Source organism: Silurus aristotelis (assembly GCF_946808225.1).
Source record: "Silurus aristotelis genome assembly, chromosome: 11".
In the NCBI taxonomy this organism is placed as follows: Eukaryota; Metazoa; Chordata; class Actinopteri; order Siluriformes; family Siluridae; genus Silurus; species Silurus aristotelis.
In genome coordinates this window covers 3,030,773-3,054,045 of record NC_139584.1, presented here as the reverse complement: position 1 = coordinate 3,054,045, position 23,273 = coordinate 3,030,773, and the positions used below count along the sequence as shown (strand labels likewise).

The following is a 23,273-nucleotide window of genomic DNA, read 5'->3' as shown; positions in this document are numbered from 1 at the left end:
TTAGACGGGAAGGAATCGATATCGCGCTGGACTTCTAGAAGTGGATGTAGAGCTGTCCAAAGGTTGTCGGTTCGAGTCCCAATAAAATCTCCCTATGAGATGATTAAAGAATTCGGAGGAATTGTTCGCTCTGCACCTCAGGCCTCCTCACGTCACCTACATCAGTACCCGACTTTACTAACACTCTTGTGGCTCAACGGATCTCCACAAAATCTAGCGGAACATCTTCCTGCAAACGTGTGGAGTTTGCCGAAATAGAAACTTTTGTCCATTATAGTGTACGTAGGATTTATTCGATTTATTCCTGACGACACTTTTTTTCATATGAAATCAGCCATGAAACGTGCGGTCACGGAGAGTTTGTGGAATCCAGGAAGAACTTGGCATGAAGTACATCATCTAGGGTCCCCTTGCGTCCCATACACGTGGACTAAAATTTCCATTTGACGTTTAAAAAAATAATATATATATATATATATATATATATATATATATATATATATATATATATATATATATATATATATATATATATATATATATATATATATATATATATATATAAAATGAACACAGCTGTTAGTAGGTCACCATGGTGGTGTTGAGAACATTTGTTTCAGGAAATCCTGACCAGCGTCGTCCCTGATTTCCTCTCAAGTGTTGGAATTAGTCAGTAGGTACCAGTTTGAGTGGTCTTAGGCCACGCTGCTTGCAAACTCGTCGCTTTCTTCCGGTTCCCTGGTCTGCATGTTCATCGCTCTATCTGCAACACAGAGCCGACATCATGCATGAAACTTCTGCACTGAGACACACAATAAATATCTAAATCCAACACTCCAAAATGGAGTGGAGATTAGAGATCGACCCAATCATCGTTTGTTTGTCGATTAATCCGCACAGATTCATTGTTTTTTGCACCGCTGATCGCTGGAACTATCAGCAAAATCCATACGGATAGTTTTTCCAGCCTACTGTCCGCCGCCATTACGAGAGCGGCCTCTAGAGGCGGTTTGTTTTTACAGCGCTATATTCTATATATAATTTTTTAATAATATTTTTTAATTAATATAATCTTTTTTTTTAGCATTTAACACATTTTCATGAGTTTTTATTTTTTATTTTTTTTATTATTATTTTTTTTAATCCAGTATCCATTGGAAAAATAGCAGCATTTCCATGGTAAGATCAAGGTGGCTATAATGAGAGGTTATAGCATTTTATTAAGTTCAGTAGTTATAAAGAGTCCTTCAGTTTAATGTTCCTTAAGTATTCTGGTATTTTCTTTGGTGAGTATAAAAGTGGTCTTGTGGTCCATCGATGTGTTTTATGGTCGTGATTGGTTTACAGTGATGACGGGTTCTTCTCCGTTTAACCAAAGAAACGTGTGAGAGACTTGTATATACTGGGCGTGTCTGGATTCGAAATGGAAATTGAGGAATTTTTGGTTTATAGTTGAGATAATTTGGAACTTTTTCGAGATGTACACGTTTATTATTGCTTACGAAATTGTTCGGATTGTGTGTTTCACATCCAACAATTCGGACGATGACTGTAGACAACGTTATTTGGAGCACAGAGCTCTAGACGCTGGCGTTTTCCTCATCTGACACGATTACTCCGGTTCTTACAGTCAGGAAAGGCGTGACCAAGTGTTAGGAAATGAGTGACACATCTGACTGTTTTCTTCTTCTTTTTTTCCTTTTGCATTGAACTCTGAACAGCGGACGTCTACGTATCTGCTCGGTCTCAGAGACTTACTTGATGAACTGCCAGAAGAGAAGAGGTCTGATGTCAGGATTCGACCTTCCTCGTAAAGTGTCATTTTCTCAACCAAGCGCTGTCTGACCGGATTAATGATAACTCCGTCATCTGCAAAGACATGAGAAGAAAGGGAAAGGATGAGCACAGAGTAAAGAAAAATTATTTACTAAGCAGAAACACTTTCCCCTGTATGTGATTCTTTCCAAAACAGTTTGAATCACATATTCTATAGGATAACTTTGGGATGAACCTCCTCACCCACCCTCTCTAACCCCACATCCATTCCCATTCTTTCTAAACACCCTTGAACCTGTTCCAGCATGACGATGCCCCTGTGCACAAATCCAGCTCCATGAAGATATGCTTTCCATAGGCTGGAGTAGAAGATCACCTGCTATAGAGCACCAACCTTATTTAACACCTTTGGGATTTATTTTTTATTTTTCACCCCAGACCTTTTCACCCCACCTCTCCTCGCCTCCATCACTAAAAGAGTGGAGCTTATTAGAACAGGAAACGGAGACTTATTTAATTCTACTCTCCGTCTCCTATCACGTTAAAAGCAGTTCTTTACACTGTCGTGGAAAAACAAAACAATACAAAAAAAACATTCCATGCTGCACAATCTATACAGCACAAAACCGTAAGTTTTTTTTATTTACGTCAAATGGTCTGTGAATATATATATATATATATATATATATATATATATATATATATATATATATATATATATATATATATATATATATACACATATACATATACATACAAGCAGCTCCTATTCCCAAGATAAATAGGCTTTAATAGCTTCTGTCTGTTTATTCTGTGTCAGGATTAGCATCAGACTCCTACCCACTTTATTACAGGCTTAATCGCTCGTTCGAGCATCTGCTTCCTCCAGGCATCGTAAACCTTATCTGGAGTGGATTAGTGCTTACAGGTGTAGGATAATTTTTACACGTTTCCTCTGGGACGAACCTCTCCAGATGGCGATTAAATTAACGTAGGACGAACGGTTTGTTTTCCTACAGGCGCAGGACGCCTGGGTGACACAGTCATACGTGTGTGTGTGTGTGTGTGTGTGTGTGTGTATATATATATGCGTTAATAACACGTCACTAAACGTTTGTTTTACTGATGCGCCGATTCTCAAATCGAGCAGTAAAATCAGTCATGATGTACACATCCGGCAATTAAAACCGTCCGTGTGGAAACGTAGCAAAAGTTACGTTTGGTGTCCCTGATGATTTTCGTAATTTAAAACACTGTTACTTTAAAACCTTTACAAGAATTTTTGGTCTTCGTGCATATATTCATATATTGAGTATTGTTTCACTAATAATTAACATCCATATTTGTCCGTGTTGATTATAGTATTAAAAACCTGAAAAGTATTAATTTAAATAAAAAATAAAAATACTAATCAACACTCAAGACGGAATGAGGGGAAAAAAAGAGCAACATGGCAGATAAAATGGGGAAGTGGTAGCTTAGTGGTTAAGGCTTTAGACTTTAGATCTGAAGGTTGTGAGTTCAAATTCCAGTCATGCCAAGCTACCACTCCTGGGCCCCTGAGCAAGGCCCTTAGCTGCTCAGTTGTATGAATGAGGTAAATGTAAGCCAGTCTGCCGTAAGCGTAAAATCAGAAAGATTTTTTTTTACAACGTATTTCTGCAAACCTCGATTCTCTAAACGGCTGTTAGGGCAATAAAACGATCCCCTGCTCCTCGGATCATCTGACGTCATCACTTCCTCAACAGAACAACCTCTTGCCCAAATGGGAACTGGTTTTCCCCTTATTTTAAAGGTCTCAGAATAAAACCAAATCCTACTAAAAACATTACTAGTTGAAACTTCCCTCATAGAGAAAGCCAACCTGAAAAATATAAATAAATGAACCATTCGCTTTTCAGTAACGACATCATTCTCTGGATGGCGGCTCGCCCTCCGCTGACCACCGGCGTGTTTCTGTGCGCTGTGTACTTTGGCACAAAAAACGCTGCGAATAGCCTTGACTCCCGTCTGACTCACATGGCGCATGAAAGGAGGAATAGCGAGTGTCCCACGATCCTTCTCTCTGTTCGGACTCGGGGGTTTCTGAGCCTGTGGCGGCGGAAGGAGGGCGTGGGAAGCTGCAGCTGTGCGAGCAGCAGAACGTGTTCTCCTGAGGCCCGAGCTTCGAGAAGTTACTCGACAGAGAGTCCATGGAGGTATCCGAGCGCAGAGGCATCGGGCCGGAGAGATGAGGAGGAACCGGGGACGTGCTGACTGGGACCGATCTGCTCGAAGACTTCAAGCCTGTACACACGTCCAGGAGAGTGTTGTAGACCTGGAAGGGGGAGATCAAATATAAAACTTGGGAAATTTCTATATATTAGGGGTGTTTCGGTACAGGGTTTCTGGATTCGGTTCTCACGTGTCGTTAAAACGCGTTAAGTAGAACAGTTAAGTAGATCAAATTTTTTGAAAATTCAATATCTAACATAAAACCCCCACACACACACACACACACACACACACACACACACACACACACACACACGCACTTAAATACACATCTGTATTACCCAATTAGGCTCTAACAAATGTAAACTATTTAGTTTAATTTTGACCATGTATTTAATTTTATTCAATTAATTTGATTTCTGCCAATTTTGTTAGATTATTCAATTTAATAAACATTAAAAATTTTTTATACATTTTATTTTATATAAATATATGATATTTTTTATTTATTTATATTTTTTATTAACCGTTTACATTTTTTTTTCAAACCAAGCAGGCATTTAATTTAAAACAGTTTTAAAAAATGTTTACAAATGTTAATAATAATAAACAAATTAATTAATAATAATAAAAAAACAAGCTATTTTACGTTTTGCATTTCTTCCCCTTAACTGTGAACCGAACCGTGACTTAAAACCCGAGATGCCGAACTGTGAATTTTGTGTACGTTACACCCCTAATAAAAATCTCTGTCATCTAAGCACATTCGATGTTTAATTTTATATATAAAATGCGACAAAATGGCTCCAGCGCCGGCCCACCTCTGTCATCTGAGGCCTTTTCTTTCTCCGGCGGTCTAAGCAACGACACGCTAGCTGAGCGATTTCTTTTGACCCTTTAGGGCCAGACGTTCCGTCCGCCATCAGCCAAGGATCCAAATGCTTCTTCCAGATGTTCTCTGCCGACTGTGAATTGGAGAGATCTCGAGTGTCCTTCTTTCTGCTGCAACTTTTTCCATCGTCCTCTATTTCCGACACCAGGTCTTTCTGCGCAAAAGAAACGCGTATTTATTTTTTACGCTTTTTCTTGCGAATGATCTAGAGCTGGAGCGAATATAAAGTGTAGCTTCTCACCAGGTAAATGTTCTTCGACTGGTTGCTGCTGGATTCTAAAGCTCTTCGGCCTGTCAGGACCTCCAGCAACACCTGAGCAGGATAGAATAACGTTTTACCTACTGATACATTCAATTTACATTTTACATGTATGACATTGACTCCTCTAAACTATATATAAGTTTCGTTTCTATAGATTTGTCCCTTGAGAAGATACTAAAATGGTTGCTGAAATCTGAGGGCTGTACTGTACAATTCTAGACTTTTCATGAATAACGATTTATTTATTTTTTATTCCTTGAGATCATCACGTCTTTGAAACTCATTAACCTGCAGTTAATTATGAGCTAGTACAAATTTGTACACTGATCTCATACACTTCGGCTCGTACCACTCCAAAGCTGTAAACATCGATCTCCGTGCCCAGCTGTCCCTCTTTCAGGTACTCGTCAGGCAGGTACGCCAGGGTTCCTCGCACCGTAGACGTCTGAGCCACGGTGCTCGTCTTCCCTGGAGATCTGCTTGGGTTACGACACAACCGCGCCAGACCGAAGTCACCCAGCTTCGGGTCCAGATGTTCCCCTAACAGAATGTTGGAGCTGTGGGGGAGAACAGGCACGTTAATAATGAGAAGAGATGTAGGTGAAAATGGGGGTGGAGCCAATAAAACAATACTGAAAAGTACTGATGTGCCACAAGTCACCATGACATCATAAGTGTGTAGTTAAAGGTGATGTCATGGCAAACAAATGTCATGTCAGTATTGCGTTTCTGCAGAAGATCTTATTAATGAAATAAATAATCGAGAAACTAAAACAAACCTCTTGACGTCTCCGTGGATGAGCGCAGGAGAGCAGGAATGAAGGTACTGAATAGCGTGTGCCGAACCCAACACCACTTTTACACGCTGTGACCAGGAGAGGGCAGAACCATTCTGAAAGACAAAAGAGCACAAGGACATCAGCAGGAGAAGCAGCCTGATAATGAACCCTCGTTACGATCGATCAGGACTTTCCAGAGCTGGTTAAAGAATTCAGACACATACTTGAGTTAAAGTAGAGATAAAATATGACTCGAGTGAAAGATGTACTTAAGTATTCAAAAATGTATGTATTTATTATGGCTATAATTTTTTATTTTTTTTGCTTAATCAACTCAGTTTATGTGAAAAGACTCCGTGACTCTAAACACATTGATCTATTAATAGAATGAAATACTGCATTAAACACTGATTGATATCTATTTAAATTATCATGAGCCCAAATCCTTCTTCCTACAAGCGAGGCCACGGATGTTGTGGGGAGTTCGAGTCAGGAGTTTCATCATCACTTTTTCCTCTCTAAATGTTGCTGTTGAACAAATTCTGAACTGTATGTTGGTGTTAAGTAGATACACCAAGCGTCAATCAAAAGAAGTTTAAAAGAAGTTCAAAAGAAATTTTAAAAAAGTTCAAAAGAAGTTCAAAACAGAGCGTTCGTTGACCCTGATTGACTGTTACTAAGCAGATAAAATAAATGTTTTAAATAATATAGAAAAAAATGTCACTTTTCACGAGATATTGATGTTGAAAAGATATAAATGTACACATTTTCTGCCCCATGTCTCAAATTTTCTTACTATTCAAAATCGCACATAAAAAAAAAAAAAGAAAACGTGTTTTGGGTTTTTGCGATACACGCGATAATGTCGAATCGTTAAAACGATCGCGATATTATCGTCGACGATATTATACTGTATATCGTACAAACCCTATCTGTAACCCAACTATCGTTAGCCTAGCTTGCGCTCTGGAGTCAAAATATTATCAGTATTAGAGGTATAAAGATTGCTCATTAAAAAGTAAGAAAGAAAAAGAAATCAAGAGCCACGTGTGTGACGTGACTTGTCACATCGCCGACCAGTGAACTTCCCCAAAAAATAACCCTGCTGTTATTTTTAGTTACATTGCAGCATCGAAAACATTGGAGCATGTAGGAAAAAAATGTGTGCCATTTGTTTATTCGCTCGCCTGTGTTACCTTCTGGTTCGTGCTCCTCCCACACACGACTTTTAACCTGGAAAATAAAAAGCTTCCTGATGTCTTTTCTAAATAACTGAATTGTGGTTTAGCTTTGGAAGCTCCTGAATGATTAAGAACTTAAGAGTGAAGAACCGGATCAGGTTTAGGGCAGGAATCTACAGACAAAAACCGTTCATTTCAGCAGCACTGGAAGTTCCAGGTATTAAAACAAACCGAAATGCCAAACGTGACTTCACTTCAAAAAAAACGTTGAGGAAGTGACGTAATGTAGCTAACGTAATTTAATAAATGACACCGAGCTGCACTACGTGGGAGGGAAAAAAATGTTTTGTGGACAACTGAGCATAAGATACGCATGTGCTTCTTTCTGAACATTCCATTCCACACATTTGGTGCTTATTTGCTGTTATAATAAGCTCCACTCTTCTGGGAAGATGTTCTTCTAGATTTTGTAGGGATTCGTGTAGAGATTCATTCAGCCACAAGGGTGTTAGTGAAGTCATGTAGGTGAGGTGAGGAGGCCTGGGGTGCAGTGAAAAATTCATCCCGAAGATGTTCAAAAGGGTTTAGAGCTCTATAGATCTTTTACTCCAACCCATGCAGGACATATCTTCATGCAGCTGGATTTATGCACAGGGGTATCGAATGCACATCTGGGTCTCCTACATCAAATAAAGGCATTTCATGTTCCCAAAAAAACATTTTCAGAAAATTGTGTGCCTCCAAGTTTGTGGTAACAGTTTAGAGAGGAACCAAATCTGTCATATGGGGGAAAAGTCAGGTGTCCTCAACAGTGTAGACACAGTGGAGTATAACACTGTATATCCATGCATAGGGAACCACTCTGTCGTTATCTCTTGCGAGTCACATGACCGCAACACGTTGCGTTCTCAAGAAAACCCGAGTCATGAGTCATACGAATGGGCATGGGTTCCTTCTTTGAGTCTGGTTCCTCCTAAGGTTTCTTCCTCATATCGTCTTGGGTTTGTTTTTTTTCTCCACTGCTGTTTAGAGATAAAAATTCATTCATATTCTCGTATCTTTAGCGACAAAACAGCTGCACAAATAAAAACTGTTTTGAATCGAATCTAATTGAATTGTAGAAGATGTTGGACGTCTGATCAGAAGGTCATGAGATCAAATCCCAGCACCGCCAATCTGACACTAGTGGGCCCTTGAGAAAGGCCCTTAACCCTCAATGGTTCAAATGAAACAACTCCATATTCCTGGTTGTGGAACCAAACTTCTCCAAGCTGACGAATGTATGTAGTATTGAATGTAGATGTTTGTGATGTAACAGGTGGTGGGATTTAGAATGAAGAGCATGTGTAAGAGCTACACCAGCTGAGCTTTTTTCTACAGCTTCTACTCTTTACCAAGGAGCTCCAATTTACAACATTTATTAAAGCGTTGAATTATAAAACATATCAGACCCACCCCCAAAATATTTTTTATTTTATTTATTAAAAAATTTATATTATTTTATTTATAAAAAAAAAAATATATATATATATATATATATATATATATATATATATATATATATATATATATATATATTATTAAAAATGTTTTATTGTTTGTAGTTTGTATTATGTACATGAAAACATTTTAAATAAATATAAAAAAAAAATAATAAAGAAAAAAAAAAGAAAAAAGAAATTGTATGGCAAAATTTGTTTTAACCATCTCTGTTTTGGAATAAAAATGTAATAAATAATTTAAATAAATAAATAAAAGGAGAAAAAGTATTTATAAAAAAAAAAAAAAAAAAAAAAAAAATTCTTTTTTTTTTTTTTTTTTAAATTAAAAATATATATATATATTTAATTTTTAAAAATAAATTAATTAAAAAAGGCCTCATCGACACAACACGTATGTGTCATTTTCCTTTAAACAATTTCTTTATCCGCAGTAATTTCGAATGTATTTTTTTTTTTACTGAAATTGTTTGTTTTACCCCACAGTGCAGCCGGTCCTCCAGAGAACCACTGGGCATGTACACGTAGATAAGGCAGTACGTTCCACCTCCAATACTATAACCGACCAAGTCCATGATGTTTGGGTGTCGATATCTACAAAACAAAAGAGGCCTTGGTGAGGTTTTGTGTTGAGTTGTGAGTTAGTACCCAATAATCTGAAAAAGTAAAGCAAGCACAAAAACGATTTAAAGGGTGTAAAATCCCTGACAACTCAATCTGAGAGTGTAACAAAAGGTAACTGACCACAATAAGGGAAGGTGAAGAACAGAGGGCAGTAAACATTTCAGATTAGGGGAAAAAACTTTTCTCAGTAAGTGTGCGTGTGTTTGTTGACACAAATATAATGACTGTTTTTTTTGTGGTCAGCACCACCTAAAAGAAGCGTGAAAAAAAAAAAAAAGAAGAAGAAAAGAAAGTGCCAAAGAAAGTGGAAGCAGCTGCCAAAGCGAGCATAGAAAGAAGAGAAGGCTTCCTACTGTGATAGTCTTTCCACTTCGGTCCTAAAACTTTCCTTCACCACGCTCCAGCCCATATGGGAATCCTGCTTAAGACATGAAGAGCCTCTCATTAACGAACAAAGACACGTGGCGCTGTCCGGATAACACGCTGCTGAAAAACCAAAAGCCCACGAATATGATAAGCCCTGAAACATCTGCTGCTGTTCTACATAGCGATTGGCCAGAATTTCTATGAGAGCAGATGCTTTCAAATTCTATACTTTCGAATTCTATACATTCGAATTCTATACATTCGAATTCTATACATTCGAATTCCATACATTCGAATTCCATACATTCGAATTCTATACATTCGAATTCAATGCTTCTAGAGTAATCTGTGAAGGAAGGAGTCTCCAGCATAAGAACTTTGAAAGCCCCTAGACCCAGAAACAAAGCTTTGTGCTTTCTCAGAAACATGAAAAAGTGCTTTTTGGTGGCTATCGGATATCGAACATTCCGGTTAGCGAACGGTTTTCCGAACGAAATTTGGGTCCGGTGAACGAACAAAGTTCCAGTTATCGAACGCCACCCACGCTGCCCGACCCGACACGAGGGGAAGAAACTGCTTCAGTTCAACCATTGCTGAGTAAGCATCTATCGCAACTTCTGTTTGTGAACAATATTCGTGATATTTAGCGGTAAGTACAGTTATCATTTTGTTTCTTACTCTTGTAAAGTTGTTAATTTATACTTTTACCGAGTCAACACAAAATACCCGCAGAGATCGGGATAATCCGGCGAAAGGCTGTCCATGAATAATATCCACGGTGCTTTACGGAGGAAGCCCGATTGCGATGAGCTCAATGTGGGCGGGGCGCATGAGCGAAGGAAAAGGGCATTCCCTGAAGCACAGAGGTATGACAGCCACTGAAGGGGGCGTGGCAGGGGGATTCCTGACAGTATATATAGGGATAATTAGGTCCGGTTTTCGAACATTTCGGATTTCAAACGGTTTAAAGGGACGAATTAAGTTCGATAACCGGGGGACCACTGTATACTTTATATTTGATATATATATATATATATAAAAAGTGTAACGGTACATGTATTCGTAAAACAAATCTTTTTTGGTACAGGGTTTTCAGCCTTTTTGCACGTGTACCGAATGCAATCCTTGTTACATTCGGAACATAGTTAAAGTCGGAGTTAGGGTTGTTATTTTTATACATTTTATTTTCATAAAACATGATAAAATATTATTTTATATATTATTTAACCAAGCAGGCATTTTATTACATTTTTTTGTTAACAATAAACGACTAGCAATTTTATGTTTGTATGGAAATTGAATCGTGACCTAAAAACCGGGGTACGTCCCGAACCGTGAATTTTGTGCATCGTTACAATAAAATACCATCATAGGAAAAATTACAATCTGCATCTCACTCGACTGTTTTTCCTGTAATGGCACACCTCCGTGTGTGTTATTCTTTCCTCATTTACTCGCTCACTTTTGTCCATCTTTCATCTTCCACTTGCCTCTTTGAGTCTCTTCACAGCGAAGTCGGTGTTCCTCATGCAGGCGTGGTACACGTGACCGAAACCTCCCTCACCGATCTGCCTGGACGGGGAGAAATTGTCCGTACCTCGCTGCACTTCGTCAAACGGCCAGCACATGACGCCGGAGAACCGAGTCGAGTGATCCGGGCAGCTATCGCCAGAATTCTATAAAAAGAGTTGTAATTGATTCAATCATAGAATGAAGGAAGTCTAAGCGTAGCTGTAATCGTTCTCCTGAAACACGTGTTCACGTGGGTTCAAATAAGAACCGTTCGAAATTATATAAATAGGGTGGATTATTTAAGTAGCTATCAGATGCACATTACTGATGATACGATTCATTCATTACAGGGTTCAAAGCAGATTTTACCTACACTGTCTGAGCAAAAGTATTGGGACACCCGACTTTATCCATATGCTATATTTGGTTCCTGTTCCAGCATTACAAATCCAGCTCCATGAAGTTCTGCTTTCATGATGATCTCCTGCTAAAAAGCTCTAAACCCTATTGAACACCTTTGGGATGAATTGTTCACACTGACTGCACCCCCAGGTCTCCTCAACTGGACTATACCTTATCTTCCCAGGATGTTCAAACCTTCATTCACCACAACATGATTTACTGCACTTGGTGTTCAAGAGAAAAAAAACCCCCCCTATATATATATATATATATATATATATATATATATTACCTCTTCTTTTTTTCTATCTTTTGTAACTGTTGATGGCGGACAGGGACAAGGTTTGGGCAGGTCAGGGGGTGGAGGTCCACGTTCGGCTAGCAGCTTGGTCTCTAAGGACACAAAGAGTACAAGAACACTGCAGTGTAACTATTAGGAAGAATAAAGCAGCAAACAGTCAGGTGAGATTACAGTCGTGTGAAACGACATGTTTGTTACACTTTAATGTTTCAGATTCAAAATTATTTAAATATTATTAAAAAAAAACAAAAAAAAAAACACAAGTGAACGCAACATGTAGTTTTTAAATGAAGGTTTTTATTATTGAGGGGAAACAAAATCCAAAACTTCCCCCTGTGTGAAAAAGTGTTTGTTAAAACTGTGGTTTATCACACCGGAGTTAAATTTCTCCAGCCACACCCAGTCCTGATTACTGCCACACCTGTTCACCATCAAGAAATCTCTTAAATAGGACCTGCCTGACAACGTGAAGTAGACCAAAAGATCCTCAAAAGCTAGACATCATACTGAGATCCAAAGAAATTCAGAAACAAATGAGAAATTAATGGAGAGCTATAAGTCTGGAAAAGGTTATCAAGCCGTTTCTAAAGCTTTGGGACTCCAGCGAAACACAGTGAGAGCCATTATTCACACATGGCAAAAACATGGAACAGTGGAGAACCTTCCTGGGGCTGTGATGAATAGAACCATTAATTCTGCTGTTTACCAAAAAAATCCTGAAGGAGAATGACTGGCCATCTGTTCGTGACCTCAAGCTGAAGTGAACTTGGGTTCTGCACGAGGATAATGATCCAAAACACACCAGCAAGTCCACCTCTGAATGGCTGAACAACAACAAAATGGAGACTTTGCAATGGCCTAGTCAAAGTCCTGACCTGAATCCTGACCCAAACCCTGAATTACAACAATTCTGCATAGATGAGTGACCAAGATTCCTCCACAGCGCTGTAACAGACTCACTGCAAGTTATCACAAACGCTTGATTGCGGTTGTTGCTGCTAAGAGCGGCCCAACCAGTTATTAGGTTTAGGGGGCAATCTCTTTTTCACACAGGGGGCCATGTAGTTTTGTATTTTGTTTTCCCTCAATAAAAAAAACCCTTTAATTTAAAAACTACATGTTTTATTCACTTGTGTATCTTTTACTATTATTTAAATCAGTTTGATGATCTGAAACATTAAAGTGTGAAAACATGCAAAAAAAAAAAAAAAAAAGAAATCAGGAAGGGGCAAACACTTTTTCACACCACTGTGGGGGTGTGTGTGTGTGTGTGTGTGTATATATATATGTATATATATATATATATATATATATATATATATATATATATATACACACACACACACATCTACTTCTGCATTTTGTACACAGAGCCTTTGTTTTTTTGCTGTACATATATTTACATATATATGCTGCATAATTGTAACGAGCTGCACTCTTTTGCTGTGTGCCTGTACTATGCAATGACAAAGATCGATCTGTCTGTCTGTCTCTCTTCCTATCTATCTATTTGTCAAGTCAAGTTTATTTCTTTATATTTCTCTATAGCGCTTTTCACAACAGACATTGTCTCAAAGCAGCTTTTCAGAAATCAACAGTTAAGGTGAATGGTATGTATTTATCCTTGATGTGCAGCCGTGGCGACTGTGGCAAGGAAAAACTCCCTTAGATGTTGTGAGGAAGAATCTTTGAGAGGAACCAGACTCAAAAGGGTACCCATAATTTTTTTTTTTACCTTGGCGATGCCAGGGCTTGAACCCACAACCTTGCGGGGACCTGCTAATCGGTAAACCAACACCTTACCCACTGAGCTACCCGCTTTGTCTGTCTGTCTGTCTGTCTCTCTGTCTGTCTGTCTGTCTCTCTGTCTGTCTGTCTATCTATCTATCTATCTATCTATCTATCTATCTATCTATCTATCTATATATATATATATATATATATATATATCCCTATCTCTATCTGTCTGTCCCTATATATATATATATATATATATATATATATATATATATATATATATATATATATATATATATATATATGTCTGTCTGTCTGTCTGTCTGTCTCTACCTTTCTCTCCCTATCTATCTGTCTGTCTGTCTGTCTGTCTACCTTTCTCTATCTGTCTGTCTGTCTGTCTGTCTATTTATTTTCTCTCCCCATACCTACCTACCTGGCAACAAAGGCAATATGTTCATGCAGTTATATAGCAATAAAACGGAACAAAATGAGACAAAAACTAAACTAAAATACACCAGTATCACACTTTATACAGATGGAAAAATATCGGTAAAAATAAACATCATAAATAAATGTTTGTTTTAATATAGACGGATGATTAACGATTTACCAAATAACTATTACTTGAAACAAAAACAAAAGTTAAAAAGTCAGAAATGTAATTTCTGAAACACAATACAATTTTGAAAAGGAAAAAAAAAAAAAAAAAAGGCCTAAATGTATTGGATTTGAATCAGCCGTGTCCGACGAGCTGTTTTATTAAACATTTACGTTCTCAAAGCACCAAAACAAAGGAAAAGTGTAGCATCATTTATCACTAAATACGTATTGATCCTTATTAACGAATGAGTAGGGAGTTACCCAGAAGAGGACGTGAGCAGGAGGTGTTTTTATATGGGGTGAAGATTGATGAAGGGGGTGAGCTGTGCTGGGTGAGACTTGGTGGTGGCAGAAAGGGGGAGGGGGTGGAGACAGTGCTGGGCTGAGGAATACGCCGCCCTGTACACAGGGAGAAAGAGAGAGAAAACCAGATGTTATACAAACCTTTTCTGATGCTGTAAAGCAACAAAAATAAAATAAATCCTTATAACCAATCGTAAAGCGCAGATCCGACATTGCAGATGTGCTCTTTTCTGTTAACATTCCACTACATACATCCGTAGCGAGCCATGCAGTTCACCCCCAGGCCTTCAGTGGTGCCCTACCTAAATTAATTCACCTCTAAATACCATCATATTGACACCACAGGTACAGAAACAATCAATATTACAGACATGCGCAGTCATTACCAATGCAAGAAAAACTTTAAAAACAATTCAACGAGTCTCCTTTCACTGTAGCCGCAGCCGCAGCGCCGCATACATCATCTCGATCAGAAGCATCGATATTTACCTCATCGAATTAATTTGGATTTGAAAAGATTTTCTGCTAAATTTAAAGGACAGAAAACGCAAAAGTGTAAATGTTTCTTAAAAAAGCTTAACAACTGCTTTTTCCCCACGACTTCCATGTCCTTTTTGTAAAAGTCCGTCTTGTATATGTTAGGGACGGGTGATACCAAGCACTTTCAAGACAAGTATCGCCGATACCGATACTTATGAAATATGTATAAAATGTTTTAAAATAAAATAAAAAATGTCTAGTAAATGTCTAAAAAATATTGTACTTAAAGCTCTCTGAAATGTGTGGTATTGCCATTATTAATAACTGAAGTGAAATAACTCCAGATACTTCTATTTGAGAATCGATCCTAACGTATCGATATTTTCGATACTGGCATTGTATCAAAAGGATTGATGTTCTCGTAAGAGTATCTTCTCCTCCATCAGCCATTGTGGGGAAAAAAAGTTTTTCCTCAGTAGCTTTGGAGCGTTTCTCGTATCAGAAATAAAAATCTCAAAACGACTCGTCGGTCATGTCTTCACTCGTCCGTCAGATCGCGAACGCTTCGCTACATTCGTTTAATCGAACGTGTAAAATTGCTGCTGCTTCCTACATTATCGATTGTTTATGACGTGTTGATCGAAATATATTTTACTGGTTCTCACTCGTACAGTCTCGACCCCCCAAAACATCTCGGCATCACTCGATTGAATGCGTCGTCAGAATCTGTCAAATTTCTATGCAACTTGTTTTTTTCGGTGAATTGATGAATTGTGCAGACGAATCTTCAATGTCACTAATGAAGTCGAGCGAACGGAATCGGATCGACCGATCGTCAACTCGTCCCCTAAATCAGGTCAAAGGTGAATCTCGTGAACCTCCAACTGGCGAGAAAACAACAACAGAATTCCAATTTCTACAATCCAGAAAACGAACGAACATTTGTGCTGCTGAAATTCATCGAAATTCAGCCTCGTGCATTTTCATACTGCGCCGTCATACTGACAACACGACTGAAGGCGTAGAAGATCTTGATGAAAAAAAGCACTTCTGACGGCAACGAGACGTTACTGACTTGCTTTTGAGAGATGAACTGGGGATTTTGAGAAAAATGCAGCCTTTTGCAAGAAATCCATTTTGTTGTGCAGTTTGTAGAAATTGTTCAAAGAAATGCACTTCATGGTTTGCAAAAATTAAAGATGATTGAGAGAAACTGTAAATCCACACGAATATATTTGAGCTTGTGCAGTTTGTACAGAAGCGGTACGCGAGCTCTGACTAGTGCGCTCTCTCACCGTCCAATCAAAGGACGTGAAAATGCAGGCGTTATTGTACGCCTGCTAGACGGCCCCGGTTTCGCCAACTCAAAATCTGATTGGTTGATGCAACAACTTCATTGTCATGTACTTAAAGCCACACTGCTAATTCTGAGGACCTCAGATTTCTTTGACCCTGGCTGAAATCTGATTGGATAAATTGGATATCTAACAAACCTACACTACTGGAAGCAGCACAACCTTTAGAAACGCTGTGAAATTAAGAGAACAGACTATTGGGAACATTGAATACATGTTCATCGAATAAAAAATTTTAAAATGTAAGTCAGTGTTTATGCCAGCAGTTTTGATTACAGCATTGTGAGGACTCAGATTTAAACTAGCGATTTAAATTTTAAAAAATCACCGATTAAGCAAAAGTCATCTTAGACATCATAAAACGTCGAAGTTCAATGGAAAAAAGGAAAAAGAAAAAAGAAAAAAAAAAAAAAAACAACAGTGCGGGTGGTGGAAAAGGAAAAAATGAGAGTTAAGATGAATGATGATTCATAATGCGGAGTATTCCGGGAACATTTGGCATTAGATGGGAATACTCTTTCGAAACACACACACACACACACACACACACACACACACACACACACACACAAAAACCGAGAACTTTAAGATCTAGAGCAAAACAAAAACCATGGAAGCAGCAACACCACCCACTACATCGCCATGCCACTCTACTCACATTTCAGAATGATATCTCGAGGTCTGAAAAGCTCCAGATCCTGCAGGACGGTTAGAAGATCGCCAACAGTCCCGTTTCTGCAGCCCCACTTGGTCATTAGTGTTTCAGTCCGTCTGTTGCCCATCTCCACAAGCCGAAGCTCCGTCTGGTCACATATGACTCGAGAAGCTGGATTGTTAAAAACAAAAACAAAGGGCTTCACTTTTTCAACTCAGGAAATGTTGCTACAACATCACAATGAATCACCCATTTGAAAAAAAATCACGACAACTTACTCTTAAGAACACAAACCAGGAAAAACTATCTTTTGTATATAATTAGATAGATATTATTATTTATAGTTTTGTGGACACCTGACCAGAAGATTGGTACGTGCTTCCTTTTGAACACCCCATTCCGCATGTAATCCCCATTTCTTCTAATTCTATCCTCCACTCTTCTGAAATGATCTCCAACTAGATTTTGTGGAGATTTGTGTGAAATTCATTCGGCCACAAGGGCGATAAGAAGGTCAGGTACTGATGTAGGTGCAATCGATAGGGTTAGGAGATCTATAGCAGGAGATATTCCACTCCATGGTCACACTAGAACAGGTTTGGGTCTCTTAGTTCAAGTGAAGGTAAAATTTCATGAAATACAGGTGAAAAAAGTCACGTGTCCAAATACTATTTAAGTATAAAGTATATAATGCAAGACGTTATATAAAATCTTGCACACTGAAATAGATACCACAAAATGTCTTGAAGTGACTGGGAGTCTCGGTTTCACAGACTGTCAGAGTAAATTCAAAACGTGCAGAAAAAATATTTAACAAATTTACAGACTTTTAACTTTCAAACAGAGCAGCATTCGTTCATTCTTTTATGAGGCTTGAATCCGATACACAGAGGGTTTCTGTAGGTTTCACAAAGTCAAATTTAGACTTATTTAGGACATTAAGAATGAAATTAAAGACCTATATCACGTCAAAAACACACAAATACGGGTGTTAGCGACCGGTCTTAACTGAGCCCTAAATTAATTTTTATTTAAGCCAAGTATCGCTAAACTTGCACTTTACCACAGCTGAAAAATATTCATTTTTTATTATCTATTTCTTGTACAATCTATTACAATTTGTTAGTTTGACAGTGTAACTACTATTGTTTTTTTAATTGTTTTTATGGAGTTTTTATGTTGATTTATTAATAAAAATAATTATTAATTACACAAGTAAAATGTTATACATATATATATATGTATAAATGTGATACGACGAACTGTATTTCTACGAATTTACACAAAATTCATCCCGCTATATTCATGCAAATGTTTTCTGTGTATGTTTAAAGTGTGTTGGAGGATGATTTACGGCTTAAACAATATAAAAAACAAAGGAAAAAAAAAAAGCATTTTTGGGGTGGCGTCTGTTTATCGCCGGAGGTTTTGGAACATACCCACCACGATAAACAGGGAAATACGGTACTGTACTGTAAATACTTCATATTTGCATAATTGCAATAACAGAAAGTTGATTGGCTGTTGTGTGTTGGTCTCATTTGTAGTCGTACAAATCCAGCAAATTATATTTGGACCGGGCGAAAGAAAGAACTAAAACCACACCACGAAAACAAAAAAAAGATTCCGAAGTGCTACGGGAGCATTTCAATGAGAATTAGAGGTAGCGTTGCATGGACACTTCGGAAAATTGAAACCTGTTTAAAATTAAACTTAGAACAGCGGATTTAAGACTTTTTATTTTTATTTCTAAGGCCATGCGGAAACCCTGACACCCTCTGTCTGTGAACCATATACGCACATTTTTAACACACAAGGGGCATTTTAGCACTGCCTGGCAACCTACTGGATTGTGTCTTTGGGAGGTGTAAGGAAATCAGAGAACTCGGAGGAAACGTTATGAATCTTGTTGAGAAGGAGAAGAACAATCAGCACTGGATGAACAGCATGTGCATATGCCCTATGACAGCAGAAGACGTCAGGTTTCACTGTTGCCTGCCCAGAACAGGAACCTCTGAGGCCACCTCTGAGGCAGCAGTGGTCACCGAAACCAGACGTTTCAAGAAAGAAAAAAACCTAATCATCTCAGAGATCTGTTCTCGGCTGAAAGGAACGCGATATGTTCTTGTGTTTTTGGGCAAGTTGCAGCTTTTCTGCTCATTGTGGTTTTGAAAAGCGGTTATTTGGGTTCATCTCGTTCGTTTGAACTCTCTCGATGGATGAGATGTTTCGGCTCCAACATACACACACACACCCAGCAGTTTATCCGTTTTGGAACGAATGAAACCAAGCAATCTGACACCATCATTTATGGCACTGATGAAACCCCCGAGACCACATTATCTCCTCTCCAATTCTGATCTGATGTTTAACCTTTGTGATTCTAGTCGTATGAGTGATCAAGGGTACAGGTGTTATTAAAGTGGCCACTTAGACAGGCAGCATGGAGTAATTTAGGATGCAGCCACACACTCTAAAGTGAACCTACATCCTTCATAATGGGTTTTTCTCTTTTATTCCCTCTCAGGGAAATGAACCTACATCCTTCTTTATGGTTTGGAAGTGAACCTACATCCTTCATGATGGGATCTTCTCTCATTCCCTCTCAGGTAAGTGAACCTACAGCCCTCATTTAGGTTTTGCTTAGATTCTCCGTCAGGGAAAAGAACCTACATCCTTTATCATGGAACCTACATCCTTCATGGTGGGTTTTTGTCTAATTCTCTCTCAGGCAACGGAACCTACAGTCTTCATAATAGTTTGGAAGTGAACCGACATCCTTCATGGTGGCTTTATGTTTCATTCTATTATAGGGAATTGAACCTACATCCTTCATCGTGACTCGGAGGTGAACCTACAACAAAGATGGATTTTTCCTCTCGTTCTCCCTCAGGGAATCAAACCTAAATCCTTTGTGATAGTCTGAAAGAGAACCAAAATACTTAATTCTTGATTTGTCTCTCATTCTCTCATTCAGGTAATTAAACCTACATCCTTTCTGGTTAACCTTGATTCTTCATTTAGGTTTTATCTAAGATTCTCTCGCAGGGAACTGAACCAACATCCTCCATTTTAGAGTTTCCCCTGATTCTCTCTTAGGGAATTAAACCTAAATCCTTCGTGATGGTGTGAAAGAGAAAGTAAATCCTCCATCCTAGATTTTCCTCTAATTCTCTCTCAGGGAATAGAACCTAAATCCTTCGTGATAGTGGGAAAGAGAACCTAAATCCTCCATTCTAGATGTTTTTCCCATTCTCTCTCAGGCAACTGAACCTGCAGTCTTCATGATAGTTTGGAAGTGAAACTACATCCTTCATGATGGGTTTCTTCTCTCATTCTCTCTCAGGGAATCAAACCTAAATCCTTCGTGATGGTGTAAAAGAGAACCTAAATCCTCCATTCGAGATTTTTCTCTCATTCTCATCTCAGGGAATCGAACCTAAATCCTTCGTGATGGTGTGAAAGAGAACCTAAATCCTCCATTCTAGTTTTTCTCTCATTCTTTCTCAGGGAATCGAACCTACATCCTTCATGATGGGTTTTTCCTTTTATTCTCTCTCAGGGAATCGAACCTTAATCCTTTGTGATGGTGTAAAATATAACCTAAATCCTCCATTCTAGTTTTTCTCTCATTCTCGCTCAGGGAAGTGAACCTACATCCTTCATGATTGTTTTTTCCACTCATTCTCTCTCAGGGAATCGAACCTTAATCCTTCCTTGATGATGTGAAAGATAACCTAAATCCTCCATCCTAAATTTTCCTCTCATTCTCTCCCAGGCCACTGAACCTACAGTCTTCATGATAGTTTGGAAGTGAACCTAAATCCTCCATTCTAGATGTTTCTCACATTCTCTCTCAGGGAAGTGAACCTACATCCTTCACGGCGTGCCCCCCCTTCTCGAATGTTCTCTGAGCTAGCTCTGGTGTTTAGCACTGTTAGCTAACCGTTACCCTCAGCTGACCAGTGAGTCAATCAGGTAAATATTAGTACAGCTAGCCTGGCTAGCAACCTTCTTTTTTTTTTTTTCCCTGACGATATAGAACATCGAAAAGAAACCGCACTGAACCACGGTTTTATATTAAAAAATAAAAATAAAGAAATATAAAAGAAAAAAAAATAAAGCTAATAATGCTAGCGACCGAGCAAAGCTGCTGAGATGAAATGGATAACTTTCACTCAAGTTCAGGAAGTCGAGCTGAATTATTCTTCTTTCTTTGGATTTTGTTTCAGTCTTAAAAAAATAATAATAATACAATAGATATGAAGTCAAAGTATGACACATATGATGCCTATTTATCAATCATGGTAATGATAAATAAATATATATAAATATATCTAAAATATAAAAAAAAAAAAAGAACCGTACCAAATCTCAGCCAGTCCGAATCCGGGAGTGAATCCATAACGCGGGTGAAGTCGAGCAGAGCCGCGGCGGGTAAATTGTACAGATATTCGCTGTTTAAAGTCATATTTGACATATTTCTGAATTGAAGAACTCGAGAAGGTTGTAGAGAAGTGATCACCTAAATCCGAGCAATGTGACTAAACGTGTGTGTGTGTGGGGGGAAACACACACACATTCAGTACACACGAACACACTATCAGGCTGGAAAGGAAAAAAAAAAAAAAGCCTGAGTAAGCACCGTGTGTGTGTGTGTGTGTGTGTGTGTTCAGTCCTGAGTCTTTGAGTATCTTGAGATAAAGTTCTTCCACTAACTGGACCATAAAACGCAGCTTCTACACCCTTTCCATCCTGTAATCCATGTCCTCCTGTCATATTCGACAAACGCATACATACCTTGTTCGCACTTCCCCTTTTTTTTTCTATCACATAATAATCATAAAAAAAAACACGAGGCATGAACCTTCATCTCTCATAAAATCCCTACTCGATCACATCTCTCCATCATTATCCAGCCACTGATCAAATATCCTCCTAAACTTCTAAAACTCTACACCAGACCCACAGCTCTTTTCAGGAGAAAATACTTCACCCAAGAAGGGTTGAATTCCCCCTAATGACGTCACTGGGTCGTTTGCTTGCGCATCATCATCATCATCATCATCATCATCATAATCTAAAACATTTAAAATAAGAGGAATGGACCTTCATCGATCATTAAATCCTACTTGAGGGTTTCTATTCTTCATTATTAAAATGTCCACACTGATGGTGTGAGACGCCGTCGTCGCTCAACGAATCGCTTTAATTCTCATTTGTTTGCTTGTGCTTTCTCTCTGAGGCAAATCATTTCTTCAGTCCTACCTTCTACTACGGCGACCGCCTACTTACTTTCGCGGTGTCAAAAACGTAGGACGCTAGAGGTAGTGTGGTCTTTTTGAACTTTCCGTTCCACGTTTAGTCTCCGTTTGCACTTATTATAACCTCCACTCTTCTGGGAAGATGTTCCACTAGATTTTGATTTGTGAAGATTCATTCAGCCAGTACAGTACAGTACAGTACTGGTGTAGGTGGGGTGAGGAGGCCTGGGGTGCAGTCAGCATGCAATAATCAACCCAAAGGTCTTCAGTAATGTTGGAGCTCTACAGTAGTTTAGATCTTCCACTCAAAGCCATGTAATATCTAATTAATATCGATCTAACTTATAGATACGTGTAAGTCGCTCTGTGTAAGGGCTTTAAAACGCCATTGGATCAGGTAACTCTGAGGTTACAGTTTGGAGAACCACCACCAATGGCTGGCGAGTCGAGTGTTCCAATACTTTTGACTTTTTTAAAACCGTCATCTTTTTGTAAAAATGACACCATACCTCCGAAATGTCTGGCGTGGGACAGCAGGCAGTCGGAAGTCCCTCATCATCTCTTCCGTCTGAGTCTCCCGAAGGACTGCGCTTGATTTTATAAAAAAAACGCCTCGAGCCATTTTAATCGAAAAAACAGCTTTAGGTGAAAAAGCTTTACTCGTGCAGAAAGGTCCAAAAATGGGGTTTTATTTCAATTAATTTTTGTATTTTTTAAATACGCAAAGAAGACGACATTCAGGGATTCAGTGATATTCTGTGTAACCAAAAACAGGTCAGTGCTTTTTTTTTAAATTATTATTTAATTATTTATTAATTTTTTTCCCCTCCGAGTCTTATCTCTTATCAGGAAGCCTGTGTTCAGACGACATTCCAAAGGAGTTAATCAAACAACCGGTTCCAGCTCGAGTTCAAACAAAAAGAGCAATGAACCAAATACGCTGTATAGACAAAAGTATTGGAAAACGACTTTTCCACGCGTATGCATTTCTTTACCAAACTGATACCAGAAATTTGGAAGCACACATTTGTGAAATGTTCGAGACTCAAACCCGCTCCAGCACGACGA

At 38.5% G+C, this 23,273-nt stretch overlaps 1 protein-coding gene across 1 annotated transcript; it reads right to left on the bottom strand.

Moving 5' to 3' along the window:
• Positions 1 to 555: 555 nt before the first annotated feature.
• On the bottom strand, positions 556 to 21,961 carry irak1 (interleukin-1 receptor-associated kinase 1). Its single transcript, XM_083554921.1, has 14 exons — positions 21,310 to 21,961; positions 16,945 to 17,112; positions 14,410 to 14,547; positions 11,800 to 11,900; positions 11,084 to 11,269; positions 9,581 to 9,645; positions 9,083 to 9,197; positions 5,924 to 6,036; positions 5,494 to 5,701; positions 5,124 to 5,195; positions 4,812 to 5,036; positions 3,796 to 4,093; positions 1,759 to 1,869; positions 556 to 763 (listed from the first exon to the last, which is right to left on the bottom strand). Exons 1-14 carry the CDS (start codon positions 21,419 to 21,421, stop codon positions 696 to 698), a joined length of 1,980 nt encoding a protein of 659 aa, XP_083411047.1. The 5' UTR covers positions 21,422 to 21,961; the 3' UTR covers positions 556 to 695.
• Between the last annotated feature and the right edge of the window lie 1,312 nt (positions 21,962 to 23,273).